This window comes from Rhinoraja longicauda, chromosome 3 (assembly GCF_053455715.1).
Source record: "Rhinoraja longicauda isolate Sanriku21f chromosome 3, sRhiLon1.1, whole genome shotgun sequence".
NCBI lineage: Eukaryota > Metazoa > Chordata > Chondrichthyes > Rajiformes > Arhynchobatidae > Rhinoraja > Rhinoraja longicauda.
In genome coordinates this window covers 86,280,273-86,299,330 of record NC_135955.1, presented here as the reverse complement: position 1 = coordinate 86,299,330, position 19,058 = coordinate 86,280,273, and the positions used below count along the sequence as shown (strand labels likewise).

Here is a 19,058-nt window from a genome sequence, read left to right as displayed (position 1 = left end):
TGAAAAAGTTTTTCCTCATCTCAGTTCTAAATGGCCTACCCCTTATTCTTAAACTGTGGCCCCTGGTTCTGGACTCCCCCAACATTGGGAACATGTTTCCTGCCTCTAACGTGTCCAACCCCTTAATAATCTTATACGTTTCGATAAGATCTCCTCTCATCCTTCTAAATTCCAGTGTATACAAGCCTAGTCGCTCCAGTCTTTCAACATATGACAGTCCCGCCATTCCGGGGATTAACCTAGTTAACCTACGCTGCACGCCCTCAATAGCAAGAATATCCTTCCTCAAATTTGGAGACCAAAACTGCACACAGTACTCCAGGTGCAGTCTCACTAGGACCTACAATTGCAGAAGGACCTCTTTTCTCCTATACTCAACTCCTCTTGTAATGAAGGCCAACATTCCATTGGCTTTCTTCACTGCCTGCTGTACCTGCATGCTTCCTTTCAGTGACTGATGCACTAGGACACCCAGATCTCGTTGTACGTCCCCTTTTCCTAACTTGACACCATTCAGATAATACTCTGCCGTCCTATTCATTAGCAGAAAGATTAACTCTTGTCCAAGTGACTTTTAGAAAAAATGGAAAACTATCCTAGATTGGGGTGAAGTTGGTCCCTGCAGGGCAGAGACGGGACTGACTCCTGGTGTTGCTTTACTAAATGCATAGTAATGTAGAAGGAACTGGTGTGAAATGGACTGCATGTTGAAGGCATGCTTTGGAAAGGGAGCACAGTATTGGTAAAGGCAATGTAGGCATGGAATTAATGTGCCTTTGGATGTTATTCTAGGCTTTCCACCTGACAGTGCTCAACGCATTAATTATTCTCGTTGGGTTTTCTAGATTTTTAATCTTTTTGCCGCCTTGTGCGTTCTTGCAGATTGCAGCTCGGGAGCTGAATATTTACTGCCACCCAGACCACAACTTCATGACGGCCAGCATTCCGGTGTACCGGCTGTTTGTCCACGTGCGCCGCCTGGTGGCCAAGGGCTACAAGGCAAGTGTTATCAATTCTGTTCTTCTTCTCCTTTAGCGGGGCAATGGCTGGAAGGATTCTGTTTGACGTGTACTTTTCCATCAACCATTGGAAGAGCAGGAAAGAGTGGATAGACACAAGGTAACTCAGCAGGACAGGCAGCATCTCTGGAGAGAAGGGACGGGTGACGTTTCGGGTCGTGGCCCATCTTCAGACTGAGAGTCGGGGAGAGGGAGACTAGAGATATAGACAATAGACAATAGACAATAGGTGCAGGAGTAGGCCCTTCGAGCCAGCACCGCCATTCAATGTGATCATGGCTGATCATTCTCAATCAGTACCCCGTTCCTGCTTTCTCCCCATACCCCCTGACTCCGCTATCCTTAAGAGCTCTATCTAGCTCTCTCTTGAATGTATTCAGAGAATTGGCCTCCACTGCCCTCTGAGGCAGAGAATTCCACAGATTCTCAACTCTCTGACTAAAAAAGTTTTTCCTCATCTCTGTTCTAAATGGAAAGGTAAGATGTGAAAATGGCAGATCCGACCAGATAATGCCAAGGAAGTGTAGAATTGTTCCTTATTTTTGGTCTCCTAATTTGTGGAAGAACATTCTTGGTTTTGAGGGAGTGCAACTTAGGTTCACCAGGTTAATTCTAGGGATGGTGGGACTGACATCTGATGGAAGAATGGATCAGTTGGGCTTATATTCACTCGAATTTCGAAGAATGAGAGGGGATTTTATAGAAACATATAAAATTCTAAAGAGATTGGACAGGGTAGATGCAGGAAAAATGTTCCTGATGTTGGGGGAGTCCAAAACCAGGGGTCACAGTTTAAGAATAAGGGGTGGGCCATGTAGAGCTGAGATGAGGACAAACTTTTTCACCCAGAGAGTTGTGAATCTGGAATTCTGTGCCACAGAAGGCAGTGGAGGCCAATTCACTGGATGTGTTCATGAGATATAGCTCTTGGGGCTAATGGAATCAAGGGATATGGGGAGAAAGCAGGAACGTGGTACTGACTTTGGATGATGAGCCATGATCATATTGAAAGGCGGTGCTGACTCGACTACTCCTTCACCTATTTTCTATGTTTCTATTAGCTGAAGGGAAGGTGGAGCTGCTTTAAAGTAAACTACTAGAAAGTACCAAGCTTGGAGTTGGGGGTGAGACAGGTGATTATATGGGTCAATGTTGACACTTGTTGCTGCATGTGAGAACAAGACATTTCCAGGGGCTCACCTTGTATCTTCCTCAAAAGGCACACTGAAGCAGGTAGAACTGAAATGGGAATCTGAGGCACAAACTTCTGAAACCATTGCCTCTGCAGTGAAACTCCTTTGTAAGTCCCAACGATACTCATCATTCAATTCCACCTTAGTTAGTACTTCCAATTTCTGCCTACTAATAATTGTTATCAACGGCAGTTGGATGCTTCCTAAAGGGCAAAATAGGAAATAGAAATAATGCTGAAAACATTCAGCAGGTTGCCCAAGTATTCTGTGGAGAAAACGTATTTAAATTTCAAGTCCAGGACCCGACATCAGAAACATTAATAGCTGTTCTTCCACCGGTGCTGCTGATTTGATGAGTGTTTGCAGCATTTTCTGTTTTTATTTCAGACTTTTGGCATCTGCAGTTCTTTTTATTTTGGCTTGCTGGCGGGGGAAACAAAAAAGGTTTCTGAATTGAAATATCAAAGGCGCTGACTTTACTGGAAAGAATGGGGTGGGTTTGGGAAATGGATGTACAGTCTTAGAATAAAGGGGAGGCCATTTAAAACTCAGGAGAGAAAAAACTTTTTCACCCAGAGAGTTGTGAATTTGTGGAATTCTCTGCCACCGAGGGCAGTGGAAGCCAAATCACTGGATGGATTTAAGAGAGAGTTAGATAGAGCTCTTGGGGCTGGTGGAATCAAGAGATATGGGGAGAAGTCAGGCACGGGTTATTGATTGTGGACGATCAGCCATGATCACAATGAATGGCAGTGCTGGCTCGAAGGGCCGAATGGCCTCCTCCCGCACCTATTTTCCATGTAGCGGGCTGGATGCAACTGTTAAATCATTCTCTTTGGCTCTCACCACTATTTGCACACTCAAAATCCTGAATATAATTGAAGATTAAAAGCTGTCCTTCCATAAGCTAGGGTACAGTCTCACTTTGCCAATCTACCTCATTGCGGATCATAGAGTCATGGAGTGATACAGTGTGGAAACAGGCCCTTCGGCCCAACTCGCCCACACCAGCCAACAATGTCCCAGCTACACTCGTCCCACTTGCCTGCGCTTGGTCCATAACCCTCCAAACCTGTCCCATCCATGTACCTGTCCAGCTGTTTTTTAAACAATGGGATAGTCCCATCCTCAACCACCTCGTCTGGCAGCTTGTTCCATACACCCGCCACCCTCTGTGTGAAAAAGTTACCCCTCGGATTCCTATTAAATCTTTTCCCCTTCACCTTGAACCTATGTCCTCTGGTCCTCAATTCCCCTACTCTGGGTAAAAGACTCTGTGCATCTACCTGATCTATTCCTCTCATGGATATAGGACTTTTCTCTGGAACTGTTTTGCTACAATGCTGAGAACTATATTGTGCATTTGGGTATCTTTCTCTTTGCCCACCTTTCTATACTTGTGTTTAGCTTGATTGTATTCATGTATAGTATAGGGCGGCACGGTAGCGCAGCGGTAGAGTTGCTGCTTTACAGCGAATGCAGCGCCGGAGACTCAGGTTCGATCCTGACTACGGGTGCTGCACTGTAAGGAGTTTGTACGTTCTCCCCGTGACCTGCGTGGGTTTTCTCCGAGATCTTCGGTTTCCTCCCACACTCCAAAGACGTACAGGTATGTAGGTTAATTGGCTGGGTAAATGTAAAAATTGTCCCTAGTGGGTGTAGGATAGTGTTAATGTACGGGGATCACTGGGCGGCACGGACTTGGTGGGCCGAAAAGGCCTGTTTCCGGCTGTATATATATGATATGATATGATAATATAACCGAGTACCATCGGTGTAAAATAATTCCGCATGCGACTAAAAAGTTTAAAAATTACTGAAATATTTATGGCGTGTTTTAATGACTAATCGGAGTACTTGTTGAAATGTGTAGGTTTGTTTTGAAGAAAGCACCAATTTGAGTGGGAAGTTTAAGTAAATGTTTGACTGAAATACAATGACTACTTCAGCATTATGCACTTGAGAATAGAGTTATCATGATTAAAACATGAGAATGACTATTCCTGAAAGTGTGTCACTCCAGATGTGAGACAAGGGAATCCCTGGTACAATGAGCTTGTACACCTGATGTAAATTTTGTGCTAGAAATGTGTCAAATTGCGCGTCAGAGCATTGCAGAGGACTTGCATATCCAGGAAGCCACCAATCTTGGAGCAAATGAGTCTTTGCAGTTCAGGGCTGGGTGGAAACTCCACGATGATAAATCACATTAGTTTAGTTTAGAGATACAGCGCAAACCCTTCGGCCCACCGGGTCCGCACCGACCTGCGACCCCGCACACTAATACTATCCTACACACACCGGGGACAATTTTACATTTGCACCAAGCCAATTAACCTACAAACCTGGACATCTCTGGAATGTGGAGGGAAACAGAAGATCTCGGAGAAAAATAGCCCAGGTCATGGGGCGAACGTACAAACTCCGTACAGACAAGCGGCCATAGTTAGGATTGAACCCACGTCTCTGGCGCTGTAAGGCAGTAGCTCTACCGCTACGCCACTGAGCCGCCCAATATATGCTTTTTATCCTTTGGGCCATTTGCCCCTTTACGTACACACATAGCCATGGTCATTATAGTTTAACATCAAACCTCTAAGTGCTGCAGTGCAAGCCCTTGTTGTCAACAGTACATTGTGAGGACAATATATGGAATGTGAAGAATGATTTCTCTGTGTACCTCGCAGGTTGGAGTGGTGAAGCAGATGGAGACTGCAGCCCTTAAAGCTGTTGGAGAGAACAAAGGCAACCTCTTTACTCGCAAGCTGACTGACCTGTACACCAAGTCTACACTCATCGGAGAAGATATCCTTTCACTTCCATTGCCTCGTATCTTTCTTGTTTTCATTCCACTTTGCGCCACTTGGACTAACTGGTAATGGGAATTTCTAGCTTATGTGGTCTGAACTGTAAAGCAAAGCATGCCAGATGGTGAAATCTAAAATGTAATCAGTAAATGTCTGAATTATTCAGCACATAAACCCGTCCATACTGACTAAGATGCCTTCCTGAGCTAGTCCCATTCGCCTGCGTTGGGACTATAATCCCTCTAAACACTTCTTATCTGTGAACCTGTTCATATTCTCCTTAAAAATTGTGATTCATAAGTGATGGGAGCAGTCTACTCCGCCTTTCAGTCATGGATGATCTATCTCGCCCTCCTAACCCCATTCTCCTGCCTTCTCCCCATAACCTCTGAAAGCTGTGCTAACCAAGAATCTATGTCTGCATTAAAAATATCCACTGACTTGGCCTCCACAGCCTTCTGTGGCAAAGAATTCCATAGATTCACCACCCTCTGACTAAATAAATTCCTCCTCATCTCCTTCCTAAAGGAACGTTCTTTAATTCTGAGGCAATGACCTCTGGTGCGAGACTCTCCCACTAGTGGAAACATCCTCTCCGCATCCACTCTATTGTATTGAATTGAGCTCTACTATTGAGCCTCCATAATTATATTCGGCTCTACTATTTCCTTAGGCAACATGTTCCACGTATTGGCCACCCTCGGTGTGGGAAAACCTGCCCCTCGGGCAGGTCCCCTTTAAATCTTTCCCCTCTTACCGTAAAGCTATGCCCTCTGGCTTGGGGCATCCTTACCCTGGGGGAAATGTCTGTGGTCACCCACGTTATCAATGCCCCTCGTGATTTTATAAACCTTTATTATATAGGTCACCCTTCACCTTCCTTTGCTCCAGGGAAATTAGTCCCAGAAATATTCTTGTGAATCTTTCATGCACCTTCTTGACCTTATTCCCATGCTTCCTAATAATATGGTGACCAGTTTATTTGGCGACACAAAATTACAGGTGCGGTTCACCAACATCTATTACAGCTGTTACCCAACCTTCCAACTCTTGTCTTTGGTCTGTGTAGTAAATGCCAGCCTTTCCATTGATACCCACGTTGGTGTCAAATAAGATCATTCAGTACCTGATCTTTCATTCTACTTTCCTGCCCTAATTTCATACCCCCTCTTTCCATGAATATAAAAAAAATCTATCAAAATCCATCCTGCTGATGTAGAGCTTCCAGGGCCCTAAAATAAATATTCTTCCCCCATAAAACCCCATGGCTAAATTTCCATCAAGCTATCAGAACTACGATATTTGAACTACGATGGGCGATAAATTTGGAAATGTTGTCAATTTTTCTTTGCCAGGGAGTTGGCGCAGATCATATATTTTTATTTAATCCTGCTACATTTGGTGCCAGTGTTTTCAAGATTAAAAAGTAATTCTTTGGATTTCTTTGCAACTCTGCATTCTGCATTTCTTTGCCCCTCATCCCATTTCCCTCCCCCCTACCCCAGTTAACCAAAAACTATTACACCTGCCACAGTACAGTGTAAACTGACGAGACACTCTACTGAACCAAGAGTGGCGCAGTGGTAGAGTTGATGCCTTACAGAGACCCAGGTTTGATCCTGTCTACGGGTGCAGTCTGTGCAGACTTTGTACGTTCTCCCCCCCTACCTGCGTGGGTTTTCTCCGGGATCTCCGGTTTCATTCCACGCTCTAAAGACGTACAGGTTTGTAGGCTAATTGGCTTGGTATTCTTGTAAATTGGTCCCAGTGTGTGTCCGTGTTTGGGGATTGCTCGTCAGCGCGGACTGGGCGGACCGAAGGGTCAGTTTCCGCACTGCATCTGTAAACTAAAGTGACCTATACCAGATGACTTTAATTGATATTTGCCGTGGGTTGAATGGGCTGGTGAAGTGTCAGCTAAATAATTACTTTGGTAGCTCATATTTTGTCCTTGATAATTGTCACATATTAATCCCTTGTTGAACCTGGATCTGGATGGTGAATTGGGTGACGTGGGAGAAGAGGCCAGTGAAGTTCCCAACAGCTACCTGATGTGCATTTTTGAGCAAGCAGAGAACAAAAAGGACCTTAAGAAACAGGGAATTCAGATTGGGTTTGTGGTAAGTGTCCCTTCACATTGAATGCCTCTGTCGATGACTCCGTTCCAAATATGTGGACATCCACCAGAAAAATGAAACACCAATGTTGAGACATACCTTAAGTAAAGAGACCGACAATATACAATTGTCTGGACATACTCCAGATATGGTGACACAAGAAGGTGTGGATGGTGGAAGCATGAGCAACATACAAAGTGCTGGAGTAACTCAGTGGGTCTGAAGAAGACAAAATGTGTAGGAAGGAATTGCAGATGCTTGTTTACACCGAAGATAGACATAGAATGCTGGAGTAACTCAGCGGGGCAGGCAGCATCTCTGGAGAGAAGGAATGGGTGATGTTTCGGGTCGAGACCCTTCTTCAGACTGAGTCAGGAGAGAGGGAAACTAGCGGTATGATAAGGTCCAGAATAAATCCAAGCTGGCACCAATGACTCCAGAAAGGTGGAGCCCACAATGGTCTATTGTTGGCTGTCGAAGAGGTGATAATGAAGGGATACAAACAGTGAAACTACTGTTTGGCGTGAAGAAGCGTCCCAACCTGAATAGCCGCCTATTCTATGTCCTCTAGAGATGCTGCCTGACCCAATGAGTGATTGCAGCACTTTGTGTTTTGCACAAGATTCCAGCATGTACAGTTCCTTTTGCCTTGATACTCAATCCAATATATGTTTATTGTTTATAGGAAGAATAGTTATCTGATAGACAAAATTGGAGGAAAGATAGATGAAAATTTGATTTTAATGCTAGGATTTAGAATTATTTTTAAGATTTTACATGTGGCATTGCAGAAGGAAAACATGGCATTTGTGGAGACTGTAAATCTAAATTCTGTGGCACAGTTTAGATACTTGTGTAGATTCAGTTGTCATTTGGAACCAATTCTGTCTTCCTGTTGACCTCTTGGGTGCATCATTGAAAACCATCTGTGGTCTTGTTGCCTTAAGTGAAATCAGTTAGTGCATTGCATTTCTTAGTGAATTGGACTTGGATAAGATTGAGGGGAAAGGGAGGAAGAGAAAGAGGTTTCTGAACAAATTTTGAAGCTCGGTTTCTCAGGAAAAAGAGTTTTATGGAGTAAAATGCCCTTCAATCTCAGTTCAGAGAGCAATCAGGAGGTCACAGTGCAATGTAACAAAGTTCAAACTTCATAAGGTCATAAGTGATAGGAGCAGAATTAGGCCATTCGACCCATCGAGTCTCCTCTGCCATTCAATCGTGGCTGATCTATCTCTCCCTCCTAACCCCATTCTCCTTCTCCCCATAACCTCTGCCACCTCTTCACCACAACTAATCCCTTCCAAAGAAATACCAGACCTTCATTGTGGGTACATTGCCAACATCTTAGAGCAATTTAGAGCAAATGCCCCCCTCGTCATCACCTCTTCCACAGCCAACAATGGACCATTGTGGACTCCACCTTTCCTTGATCATCATCGCTGGCTTTGGTTGTACTTTTCATGCCATTCATTATTTTGTTCTTTGTACCTTTTCATACCTCCAGTTTCCCTCTGCCCTGACTCTCAGTCTGAAGAAGGGCCTCGACCCGAAACATCACCTATTCCTTTTCTCCAGAGATGCTGCCTGACCCGCTGAGTTACTCCAGCATTTTGTGTCGATTTTAGGAATAACTACATCCTAGACTCCACTGCTAACCTCCTGAGAAGATTAAATTCGATTGAAATACACACCTAACCTCATAATTTATGTACATTTTGTTTTCATTTGTTGTGTGGCCACGAGATGGCAGCAAAAGGCAACATCTTTGTTCATCCATCGTTGTCACAGTAGGAAAGAGGTTGAGTCTTAATCGGACCCAATGCTGTGCACCAAATGTGCAGCGATAATTGATGATAATACCGACTATTTAATTGTTTTGTGCACTAACCAAGTCGATCTTATGCTTTGTTAATTGGGTCAGTCAGAATACATGGCTCTTGGGGAACTTTTTGAAAATGAATGTGCTGCTTGTAAATCTGGGAGCTTCGGCGAAAATGAGATTATCAAAAAATGATTAAGAATATTAGGGGCTAGCGGAATCGAGGGACATGGGGAGAAGGCAGACAAGGGTTACTGATTGTGGATGATCAGCCATGATCACAATGAATGGCGGTGCTGGCTCGCAGGGACAAATGTCCTCCTCCCGCACCTATTTTCTATGTTTCTATGTTTTTTAATATGGATTTAAAATATTTTTGGCCAGTGCTACATTGAGATCATTTCATGTTTTCTCGAAATCTGAGTTTCATTTTGTGTGTTGTGGTTTCTGGCATTGAAGTTCAAAAGATTTTGGTCGATGGCGTGAGCCAAATTTTCCCCATCTCCCTCCACTCCTGAGACTGTCCCTGAGGATCAGGGCTGACCTGCTTCCAGTAGAGTTCTGAGGTGGCCAGTGAGTTTAGTGCAGGATCCATAGACTCTGTCATTGGGGTATGTCGAGTTTAGAAGGCAGTGTTGCTTGATCGTCCCTCTGTTTGCTCTTGGCCTATGCAGGCCGCCGTCAGAAAGATGTAACATGCCGTCCAAGACACTTCCTTGCAAGTTTGAGAAATCTGGGGCCAGGAATATTAACACTTCCAAGGAAGCTTTGAGTGCAAAGCATTTTCTCTGCTGTTTTCGAAATTGTTTGCTGCAGCAGGCCTCAAGAGTGGGGTGTTTGCTTCAGGAGTTCTGGTATCGGATGTGAATGATAGACAATAGACAATAGGTGCAGGAGGAGGCCATTCGGCCCTTCGAGCCAGCACTGCCATTCAATGTGATCATGGCTGATCATTCTCAATCAGTACCCCGTTCCTGCCTTCTCCCCATACCCACTGACCGCTATCCTTAAGAGCTCTATCCAGCTCTCTCTTGAATGCATTCAGAGAATTGGCCTCCACTGCCTTCTGAGGCAGAGAATTCCACAGATTCACAACTCTCTGACTGAAAATGTTTTTCCTCATCTCAGTTCTAAATTGATACTGGTATTTGTTGTGTTGGTTCGTATGTCTGTGCAATTGTCTGAAAGATATGCACTGTCGCTCTGTTATCAGCTGTAGCACTTCTAATTTCGTTATACCTTGCGTACAATGACAATAAAGGCATATTATTATAATAATATTATTATTAAATGGCCTACCCCTTATTCTTAAACTGTGGCCCCTTGTTCTGGACTCCCCCAACATTGGGAACATGTTTCCTGCCTCTAACGTGTCCAACCCCTTAATAATCTTATACGTTTCGATAAGATCTCCTCTCATCCTTCTAAATTCCAGTGTGTACAAGCCTGATGAGGCCTGTCCATTGGAGCCAGTTGAATACTATCAATCTACAGTTTCATTAAAAAATACATTAACATTTTTAAGTCCATCTGGTTTCTTGAAAATGGTGCTAATCAATATTAGATGCATGGACACAGGCACTTCGGCCAGACTTGCCAACATGTCCCATCAACATATGGTCCACCTGCCTACATTTGGTCCATATCCCCCCAAACCTGTCCTATCCATGTACCTGTCGAACTGTTTCTTAAATGCTGGAATAGTACCTGCCTCAACTACCTCCTCCAGCAGCTCGTTCCATACACCTACCACTCTTTACGTGAAAAGGTTAACCCCCTCGGGTGCCTGTTAAATCTTTGCCTTCTCATCTTCAACATATGTCCCCAGGTCCTCGATTCACCTACTCTGGGCAAGAGACTCTGTGCATCCACCCGAACTATTCCTCTCTTGATCTTATACACCTCTATACGATCACAGCTCATCCTCCTGCGCTCCATGGAATAGAGTCCCAGCCTACTCAACCTCCGCCTAAAGCTCAGAGCCTTTAGTCCTGGCAACATCCTTGTTAATTTTCTCTGTACCCTTTCCAGCTTGACACCATCTTTCCTATAACACGGTGCGCAGAACTGAACACTATACTAAATGTGGCTTCACCAGCCACAGTTTTGTACAACTGCAACATGACCTCCCAACTTTGATACTCGTTGATGTGACCATGTTGTGTTTGGCAGGCGGTCCAGCCCAACACCGGCGACGTGCTCTATGATTGTTTCTATGATTGTAAATCCCGGTCGGAGCTGGAGAGCCGGATCCTGTGCCTACAGCCAGTTGAGATTCTGCTCCCGCCAGAGTTGTCCGAGAACACGGAGAAGCTTTTGGCGAGTATCTCGGCTTCAAGGTGCGTAGACAAGTTTATTCGTCAGTCTGCGGGGCACATAATTGGAACAGTTCTGTTGTTGATGATGTTTTGATCGTGGAGAACCCTCGCCAGCCCTCTCCTTCGGCAGTGAGTTATTCGATGCGGGAGCTAATCTGACATCTTGGCACCTTGGGCCATGCTCAACATGTAATCTGGACACTGAGGTAAAAACGGTGCATATTTGTTAGGTGCGAGATCCAGCAACCAGTCTGCTTGGTATTCGTCATGTGGGTCCTCGCAGTTCTTAGCTTGCTGAGCGACTGCCTGCAATCGGTCTCTTGTGTAACTTTCTGGAAAAGCTCAGATTAGATGGGACTTCACTTTAGAGATACAGCATGGAAACCGGGCCTACCGAGTCTGCACCAACCAGCGATCACCCCGCACACTAGCACTATCCTACACACTCGGGACAACTTACAATTTTTACCGAAGCCAATTAATCCTGACTACAGGTGCTGTCCATGCAGATGTTCACTCTGTGACCACGTGGGTTTTCGCCTGGAGCTCCGGTTTCCTCACACACTCCAAAGACGTCCAGGTTTGTAGGTTAATTGGCTTGGTATCATTGTAAATTGTCCCGGGTGCGTGTAGGATAGTGCAAGTGTGCGGGGATCGCTGGTCAATGCTGACTCAGTGGGCCGAAGGGCCTGTTTCCACGCTGTATCTCCAAACTAAACTAAAAGACTGAAGACGTTGGTAAAACTCAATCGGTCAGTCAGCATCTGTGGAGGCAAAAGGTGTATATCAGTGTTTTGGGTCGAGAGTCTCGGGCCAATGTCTTTTGTTTTCTGGGTTCCAGCATCTGCATTCTCTTCTGTCTTCAACTCTGGGGCGGGCTCTCAATCTGAAACGTCGACTTACAGCTTCTGCCTTCACAGTTGCTGCTGTGTTCTTCCAGCGTTCTGTGTTTGTTCCGTTCACAGAGAGAGCCTGACATCGGGATGAACCCACGTCTCCCGTGCTGTGAGGCTGCTCAAGCTGCTACACCACTGAGCCGTCCCAGTGTTCGTGGTATTTCACCATAGCAACCTGTTGCTTGCACATCAAGCTCCGGCAGCCTTTTGTTCACGTCTTCAATAGGATACAGCATTTTCACAATTTGTGAATTTTCTAGTAACTTAACTAAATGGCGAGCTTGGATGTAACACTGCGTGCAGTTCAAAGTACGAAGATTCACGCTGAGGGTGGGTGCGTGCATTGGACGAGCTGCCCGTGAAAGTGGTTGCGGCAGGCAAAGTAACGGCATTTGAAAGACATCACGCTGCCTCGGCAAGGCCAGCAGCATAATCATGGACGAGTCGCACCCTGGACACTCCCTCTTCTCTCCTCTCATGGAGTCATAGAGTGATACAGTGTGGAAACAGGCCTTTCGGGCCAACTTGCCCACACCGGCCAACACGTCCCAGCTACACTAGTCCCACCTGCCTGTGTTTGGTCCATATCCCTCCAAACCTGTCCTATCAATCCAACTGTTTCTTAAACGTTGGGATAGTCCCAGTCTCGACTACCTCTTCTGGCAGCTTGTTCCATACATTCACCACCCTTTGTGTGAAAAAGTTACTCCTCAGCTTCCTATTAAATCTTTTCGCCTTCACCGTGAACCTATGTCCTCTGGTCCACGATTTCCCCTACTCTGGGCAAGAGATTCTGTGCATCTACCCTATCTATTCCTCTCATGTTTTTATACACCTCTATAAGATCACCCCTCATCCTCCTGCGCTCCAAGGAATAGAGACCCAGCCTACTCAACCTCTCTCTGTAGCTCACACCCTCTAGTCCTGGCAACATCCAGGAAACTCTCCTTTTATTCTGAGGCTGTGCCCTCCGATCCTGGACTCTCTCACTAGTGGAACCATCCTCTCCACATCCACTCTCTCCAGGCCTATTAAACTGACTATGTTACTTTATTTTGCCAACATATGTGAGTTAAACTAAATTGCTGCCTGTCGTAATGTAATTGATGGAAATGAGGCGCATCAGTGGATTCTTGCGAGTGCACAGCGGCAGGTTTCATGGATTTGTATCATTAAAGTCCCAGCCCCTAATGCTGTTCCTCTGATGATAAGTTCACTCTTCCCTGATACTTCAGCTGTTTTTCCATGTTGGGTCTCGAAACAATATCATGAACATTATAGTCTGAGACTTTTTTAGGCGGCGTTTGGAGTACTGTGAGCAAATTTGGACCCCATATCTGAGGAAGGATGCGCTGGCTCTGGAGAGGGTCCAGAGGAGGTTTACATGAATGATTCCAGGAATGGGTGGGTTAGCATATGATGAATAATGAAAGGCATAGATAGAGTGGAGGTGTGGAGGAACTGCTTTGGTCAGAGGGTAGTTAATCTGTGGAACTCATTGCCACAGAGGGCTGTTGAGGCCAAGTCAGTGGATATTTTTAAGGCAGAGATAGACAACTTCTTGATTAGGACGGGTGTCAAGGGTTATGGGGAGAAGGCAGGAAAATGGGATTAGGAGGCAGAGATCAGTCATGATTGAATGGCGGAGCAGACTCTAGGGACCGAATGGCCTAATTCTACTCCTATAACGTGAACTTGTGTGAATCTTTTAAAACACCATGATTGATAAAGCAAAATACGTCTTTAGTTTTAGAGATGCTGCGTGGAAACAGACCCTTTGGCTGACCGGGTCCGCACTGATCAGCGATTCCCGCACACTAACACTATCCTACGCACACCAGGGACAATTTACAATTATACCAAGCCAATTAACCGACAAACCTGTGCATCTTTGGAATATGGGAAGAGAGTGGAGAACCCGGAGTAAACCCACGCTGGTCACCGGAGACAACGTACAGACAGCACCCTTAGTCAGGATGGAACTCAGCTCTCTGGCGCTGTAAGGCAGCAACTCTACCACTGCGCCACCGTGCTGCCCTATCCTGCATCTTCAACATCTTGTTCCCTCGCCAGATCTCTGGCAAGGTCTTCAATCAGCAGTAGTTGGGCGTTCCAGTTCTTCCAAAGCTGTTTGTGGCATTTGCTGGATCCCAGGCCATGCCCATATCCATCTTCAGAAACTGGAACATCCAACAGTACACTCAGTCCTGGGCAGCAATCCCACAATCTCTTCTCTTTAAATTGTCGCCAGGAATGTTTCCAGACCACCAAGCCCTGGGACGATACTGAAAGATCCTGGGAACTGTACCAGTGCTCCTTTGTATCTGCCTTAGTATTCTTCCTGGAAAAGTTCACAAGTTATAGGAGTAGAATTTGGCCATTCGGCTCATCGAGTCTACTCTGCCATTCAATCATGGCTGATCTCTGCCTCCTAATCCCATTTTCCTGCCTTCTCCCCATAACCCTGTTCTAATTAAGAATTGATCTATCTGTGCCTTAACAGAGAGTATAATGGGGTAACGTACAGATGTACAAGTCGTTGCAAGAAAGATTAAAACTGAAAATTGCAGGCAAGGTACTGTTATTTCACAATAGACATAAATTTAAAAGTGGGGAGGAATGACAACTTGGTACCAACAAGTCCGAGGGTGGTGAATCTGTGGAATTCATTGCCACAGACGGCTGCGGAAGCCAAGTTAATGAATATTTTTAAGGCAGAGATAGATAGATTCTTGATTAGTACGGATGTCAGGGGTTATGGGGAGAAGGCAGGGAAACGGGGTTAGGAGAGAAGGTTGGATCAGCCATGATTGAATGGCGGAGTAGACTTGATGGGCTGAATGTCCTAATTCTTCTCCTATCACTTATGAACTTATGAAAGTAGTTAAGGGTAAACTAGAAATTGCAAGGATATCTTGGATACTGAAATTATATCTGAATCTGAAGAAGGGTCTCGACCTGAAACCGTCACCCATTCCTTCTCTGCAGAGATGCTGCCTGTCCTGCTGAGGTACTCCAGCATTTTGAGTCTATCTTGGATACACCCAACACCAATAGTTCCTTGCCTAATTTTCACATATTTCCTTTTGATAGAGGAGGAGGAAGCCATTTGGTCTATACTGACCTGCAGTACAATCTCTTCCCCCACCCCAACCACACACGTAGTTTTCCAAGGGTTGTAATCTCTGCACATTCCTATCTCACCTGCACCGGGGACAACTTGCACCTGTGCAGCACAGTGGTGCAGCTGTAGAGTTGCTGCCTTACAGCACCAGAGACCTGGGTTCGATCCTGACGATGGGTGCTATCTGTACGGAGTTTGTACGTTCTCTCCGTGACCTGCGTGGGTTTCCTCCAAAATCTTATGTTTCCTCCCACACTCCAAAGACGTACAGGTTTTTTGGTTAATTGGCTCGGTATAAATGTAAATTGTCCCTAGTGTGTGTAGGATAGTGTTAATGTGCGGGGATCGCTGGTCGGTGCAGACCCGGTGGGCCGAAGGGCCTGTTTCAGCGCTGTATCTCTAAACTAATCTAACCTAAACAAAACTATTAATCTGTGCAAAATGAGATGAAATGCAATCCCACTCGGGTTAAGGAATGCTTTTAAACATATGGTCATGGTAGCAGGGCAAGGGAGAGGTCATGGAACACGTGCAATCATAGGGAGAATGCGCAAACTCCACACAGATAGCAATGGAAATCTGCACTGGTGTTTGGTCGTTGGAGCCTTGAAGCAGCTGCTCTATTAGTTGTCCCGTAGTGAAGCCCAGTGGTTTTATGGAGACACAAGAAACTGGAGGTGCTGCAGTCTTGAGCAATACAGCAGAGTGCTGGAGGAACTCAGCAGGTCAGGCAGCATCTGTGGAGGGAACGGCGTGAGGACGTTTTGGGGCGGGACCCTTCCAACAGAAAGTCTGAGAAAGGGTCCTAACCAGAAACTCCATTTGTCCTTTCCATCGGGTGCTGTCTGACCCACTGGGTTCCTCCGGCAGTTTGTCTTTTGCCCAGTGGTATTCTTTGGCTCATCATTTCTGTCCTTCCACGATGTCTAACGTGACATGATTTACAAGCGCATGACAGTGCAAGATGTTGTCTCCTTCGTGCTGTATTTCATCCGGCCATCCCTGTTTAACCCAATTCGTTATAATCTCTGAGAACGGGCCAATGAGGTTGTTGATTAGTACGGGTGTCAGAGGTTGAGGGGAGAAGGCAGGAGAATGGGGTTTGGAGGGAGAGATAGATCAGCCATGATTGAATGGCAGAGTAGACTTGATGGGCTGAATGGCCTAATTCTACTCCATTCCTAATGACCTTATGAGGTTTCGAGAGGGTGTTATGTTTTGTTTTGTCTTTGCCTGATTATTGTCCGATGTGCGTATTTTGAGACGCTGATGACCATTTAATCGTTCCATTTTAATCTGATAACGGAGTTTTTAAGGCAAGCATATTAGTTTCCATGGGCTGTTCATTTGAATAATAGTTTCAGAAGAAATGAGTCTCGGTACTGACTTCCAGTACTCTCTATGTGGAGTTTGCTCTTTCTCCCTGTGTCCGTGTGGAATTCCTCCAGGTTCTCTTGTTTTCTCCCAAACACCCACTTCATGCAGGCAGCTGTGTTAATTCAGCATTGTAAATTGTCCCTGGTGTACAGGCGTGTGGAGAAAAATGATGGGAACGAGGGGCGAAGGGTTAGGGTAGAGATAGTGTAAAAATGGATGCTTGATAATGGGTGTGGACTTGAGTCAAGTCAATAGACAATAGATGCAGGAGGAGGCCATTCGGCCCTTCTAGCCAGCACCGCCATTCAATGTGATCATGGCCGATCATTCACATTCAGTACCCCGTTCTTGCCTTCTCCCCATACCCCCTGACTCCGCTATCTTTAAGAGCTCTGTCTAGCTCGCTCTTGAAAGCATCCAGAGAATTGGCCTCCACTGCCTTCTGAGGCAGAGTATTCCACAGATTTACAACTCTCTGACTGAAAAAGTTTTTCCTCATCTCCGTTCTAAATGGCCTACCCCCTTATCCTTAAACTGTGGCCCCTGGTTCTGGATTCCCCCAACTATTGGGAACATGTTTCCTGCCTCTAACGTGTCCAACCCCTTAATAATCTTATGTGTCGAGTTCATTGTCACGTGCACACGCTCGGTGAGACAGCAGGTACAATGCAAATCTTGCTTGCAGCAGCATCCTCGGGCAGAAAGACTTGGACAACACATCGGTTGGTCGAGGGGCCTATTTCCATGCTCTCTTTCTCTCTATCACAGTTGTTGTTTTTGGTTAAGCAAAAAGCAGAAAAGACACTTTAATTTTTGATGCAGCGAAGATTAGCAAGGGTCTTTGTTAGACCGTCTGCAAAGCTGTTAGGCTTTAAAAACGAGGCTGGCAGCCAGGGTCTCTCTCTAACTGCTTCTATGTTCTTGCCCTCAGAAGACCCTTCACATAACTCCAGAATTAAGGGACAAAAGTTTAGGGGTAACATGAGGGGTAGCTTCTTTACTCAGAGGGTGGTGGCTGTGTGGAATGGGCTTCCAGTGGAGGTGGTGGAGGCAGGCTCGATTTTATTATTTAAGGGTAAATGGATAGGTATATGGATGGGAGGGGATTGGAGGGTTATGGTCTGAGAGCAGGTAGATGAGACTAGGTCAGAGAAAGTGGTCGGCGTGGACTGGTAGGGCCGAACGGGCCTGTTTCCGTGCTGTAATTGTTATATGGTTTATATGGTTTATATGGTTATAAGTTAACTTTTGAGTTCTGAACCTATTGCTGAGGTGTAGGCCCGACCTTGCCCATCTTTTTTCATTATTGCCATCTGCAATTGGTTTCTTTCTGGAAGACATTTATATGGTGGCTTCCTGCTTCCCCTCAGTCCCCATTTCCCTGACACCCTCCACACACCCAAACCTACAATATACCATATGGTTTTGATCTGCACTTTCTCAATATACCAAAATAAATCCTTAAAAACTGCTCTCACCGAAGCATAATCCCATCGTGAGATTCTGGTGAGGCAAACCAGTGCGAGCAGATTAATAAATGGAAAACATCAGGAAACCTTAATCAAGATTTGACTTAATGTGGACACTTCCACATAGTTGCTGGGAGACTGAAGTTGTTTCCGTGAACCATGTTTGAGAATGGATAATATTTTAATTTCCTTTGTATTGACTCTCTACTTAAATATTGCTGTGACTTCTTGAATGCCTGGCTTCTCCGAGCACATGGAGCAGTGGAGTTGCTGCCTTACAGCGCCAGGGACCCGGGTTCGATCCTGACTACGGGTTCTAAGGAGTTTATACGTCCTCCCCGTGACCTGCGTGGGTTTTCTCCGGGATCTCCGGTTTCCTCCCACACTCCAAAGATGTTCAGGTTTGTAGGTTAATTGGCTTGGTACAATTGTAAATAGTCCCTAGTGTGTGTAGGATAGTGTTAATGGGTGGGGATTGCTGGTCGGCATGGACTCAGTGGGCCGAAGGGCCTGTATCTTTAAATTAAAACGAAAAATAAATGAAGGGAAAGCTGTGTGTGGGTTGTTATCCACCGTCTTTTGATCCACAAGGGTCATTTGAGAATGAGGTGTTGTATTTGTATAGCTAGATTACATAGAAACATAGAAAATAGGTGCAGGGGAGGCCATTTGGCCCTTCGAGCCAGCACCGACATTCATTTTGATCATGGCTGATCATCCACAATCAGTAACCTGTGCCTGCCTTCTTCCCATATCCCTTGACTCCACTAGCCCCTAGAACTCTATCTAACTCTCTTTTAAATTCATCCAGTGAATTGGCCTCCACTGCCTTCTGTGGCAGAGAATTCCACAAATTCACAACTCTGGGTGAAAAAGTTTCTTCTCATCTCTGTTTTAAATGGTCTCCCCTTTATTCTTA

General features: G+C 45.4%; 1 protein-coding gene across 1 annotated transcript in view; it reads left to right on the top strand.

Annotated features, from left to right (window-relative positions):
* Window positions 1-19,058, top strand: part of msh3 (mutS homolog 3 (E. coli)) — a 254,529-nt gene that overhangs the window by 16,727 nt on the left and 218,744 nt on the right. Inside the window, exons 5-8 of the mRNA XM_078396561.1 lie at window positions 883-999; window positions 4,900-5,021; window positions 6,989-7,139; window positions 11,128-11,294. Coding sequence (XP_078252687.1) covers window positions 883-999; window positions 4,900-5,021; window positions 6,989-7,139; window positions 11,128-11,294 — 557 coding nt within the window. The remainder of the gene's footprint in view (window positions 1-882; window positions 1,000-4,899; window positions 5,022-6,988; window positions 7,140-11,127; window positions 11,295-19,058) is intronic.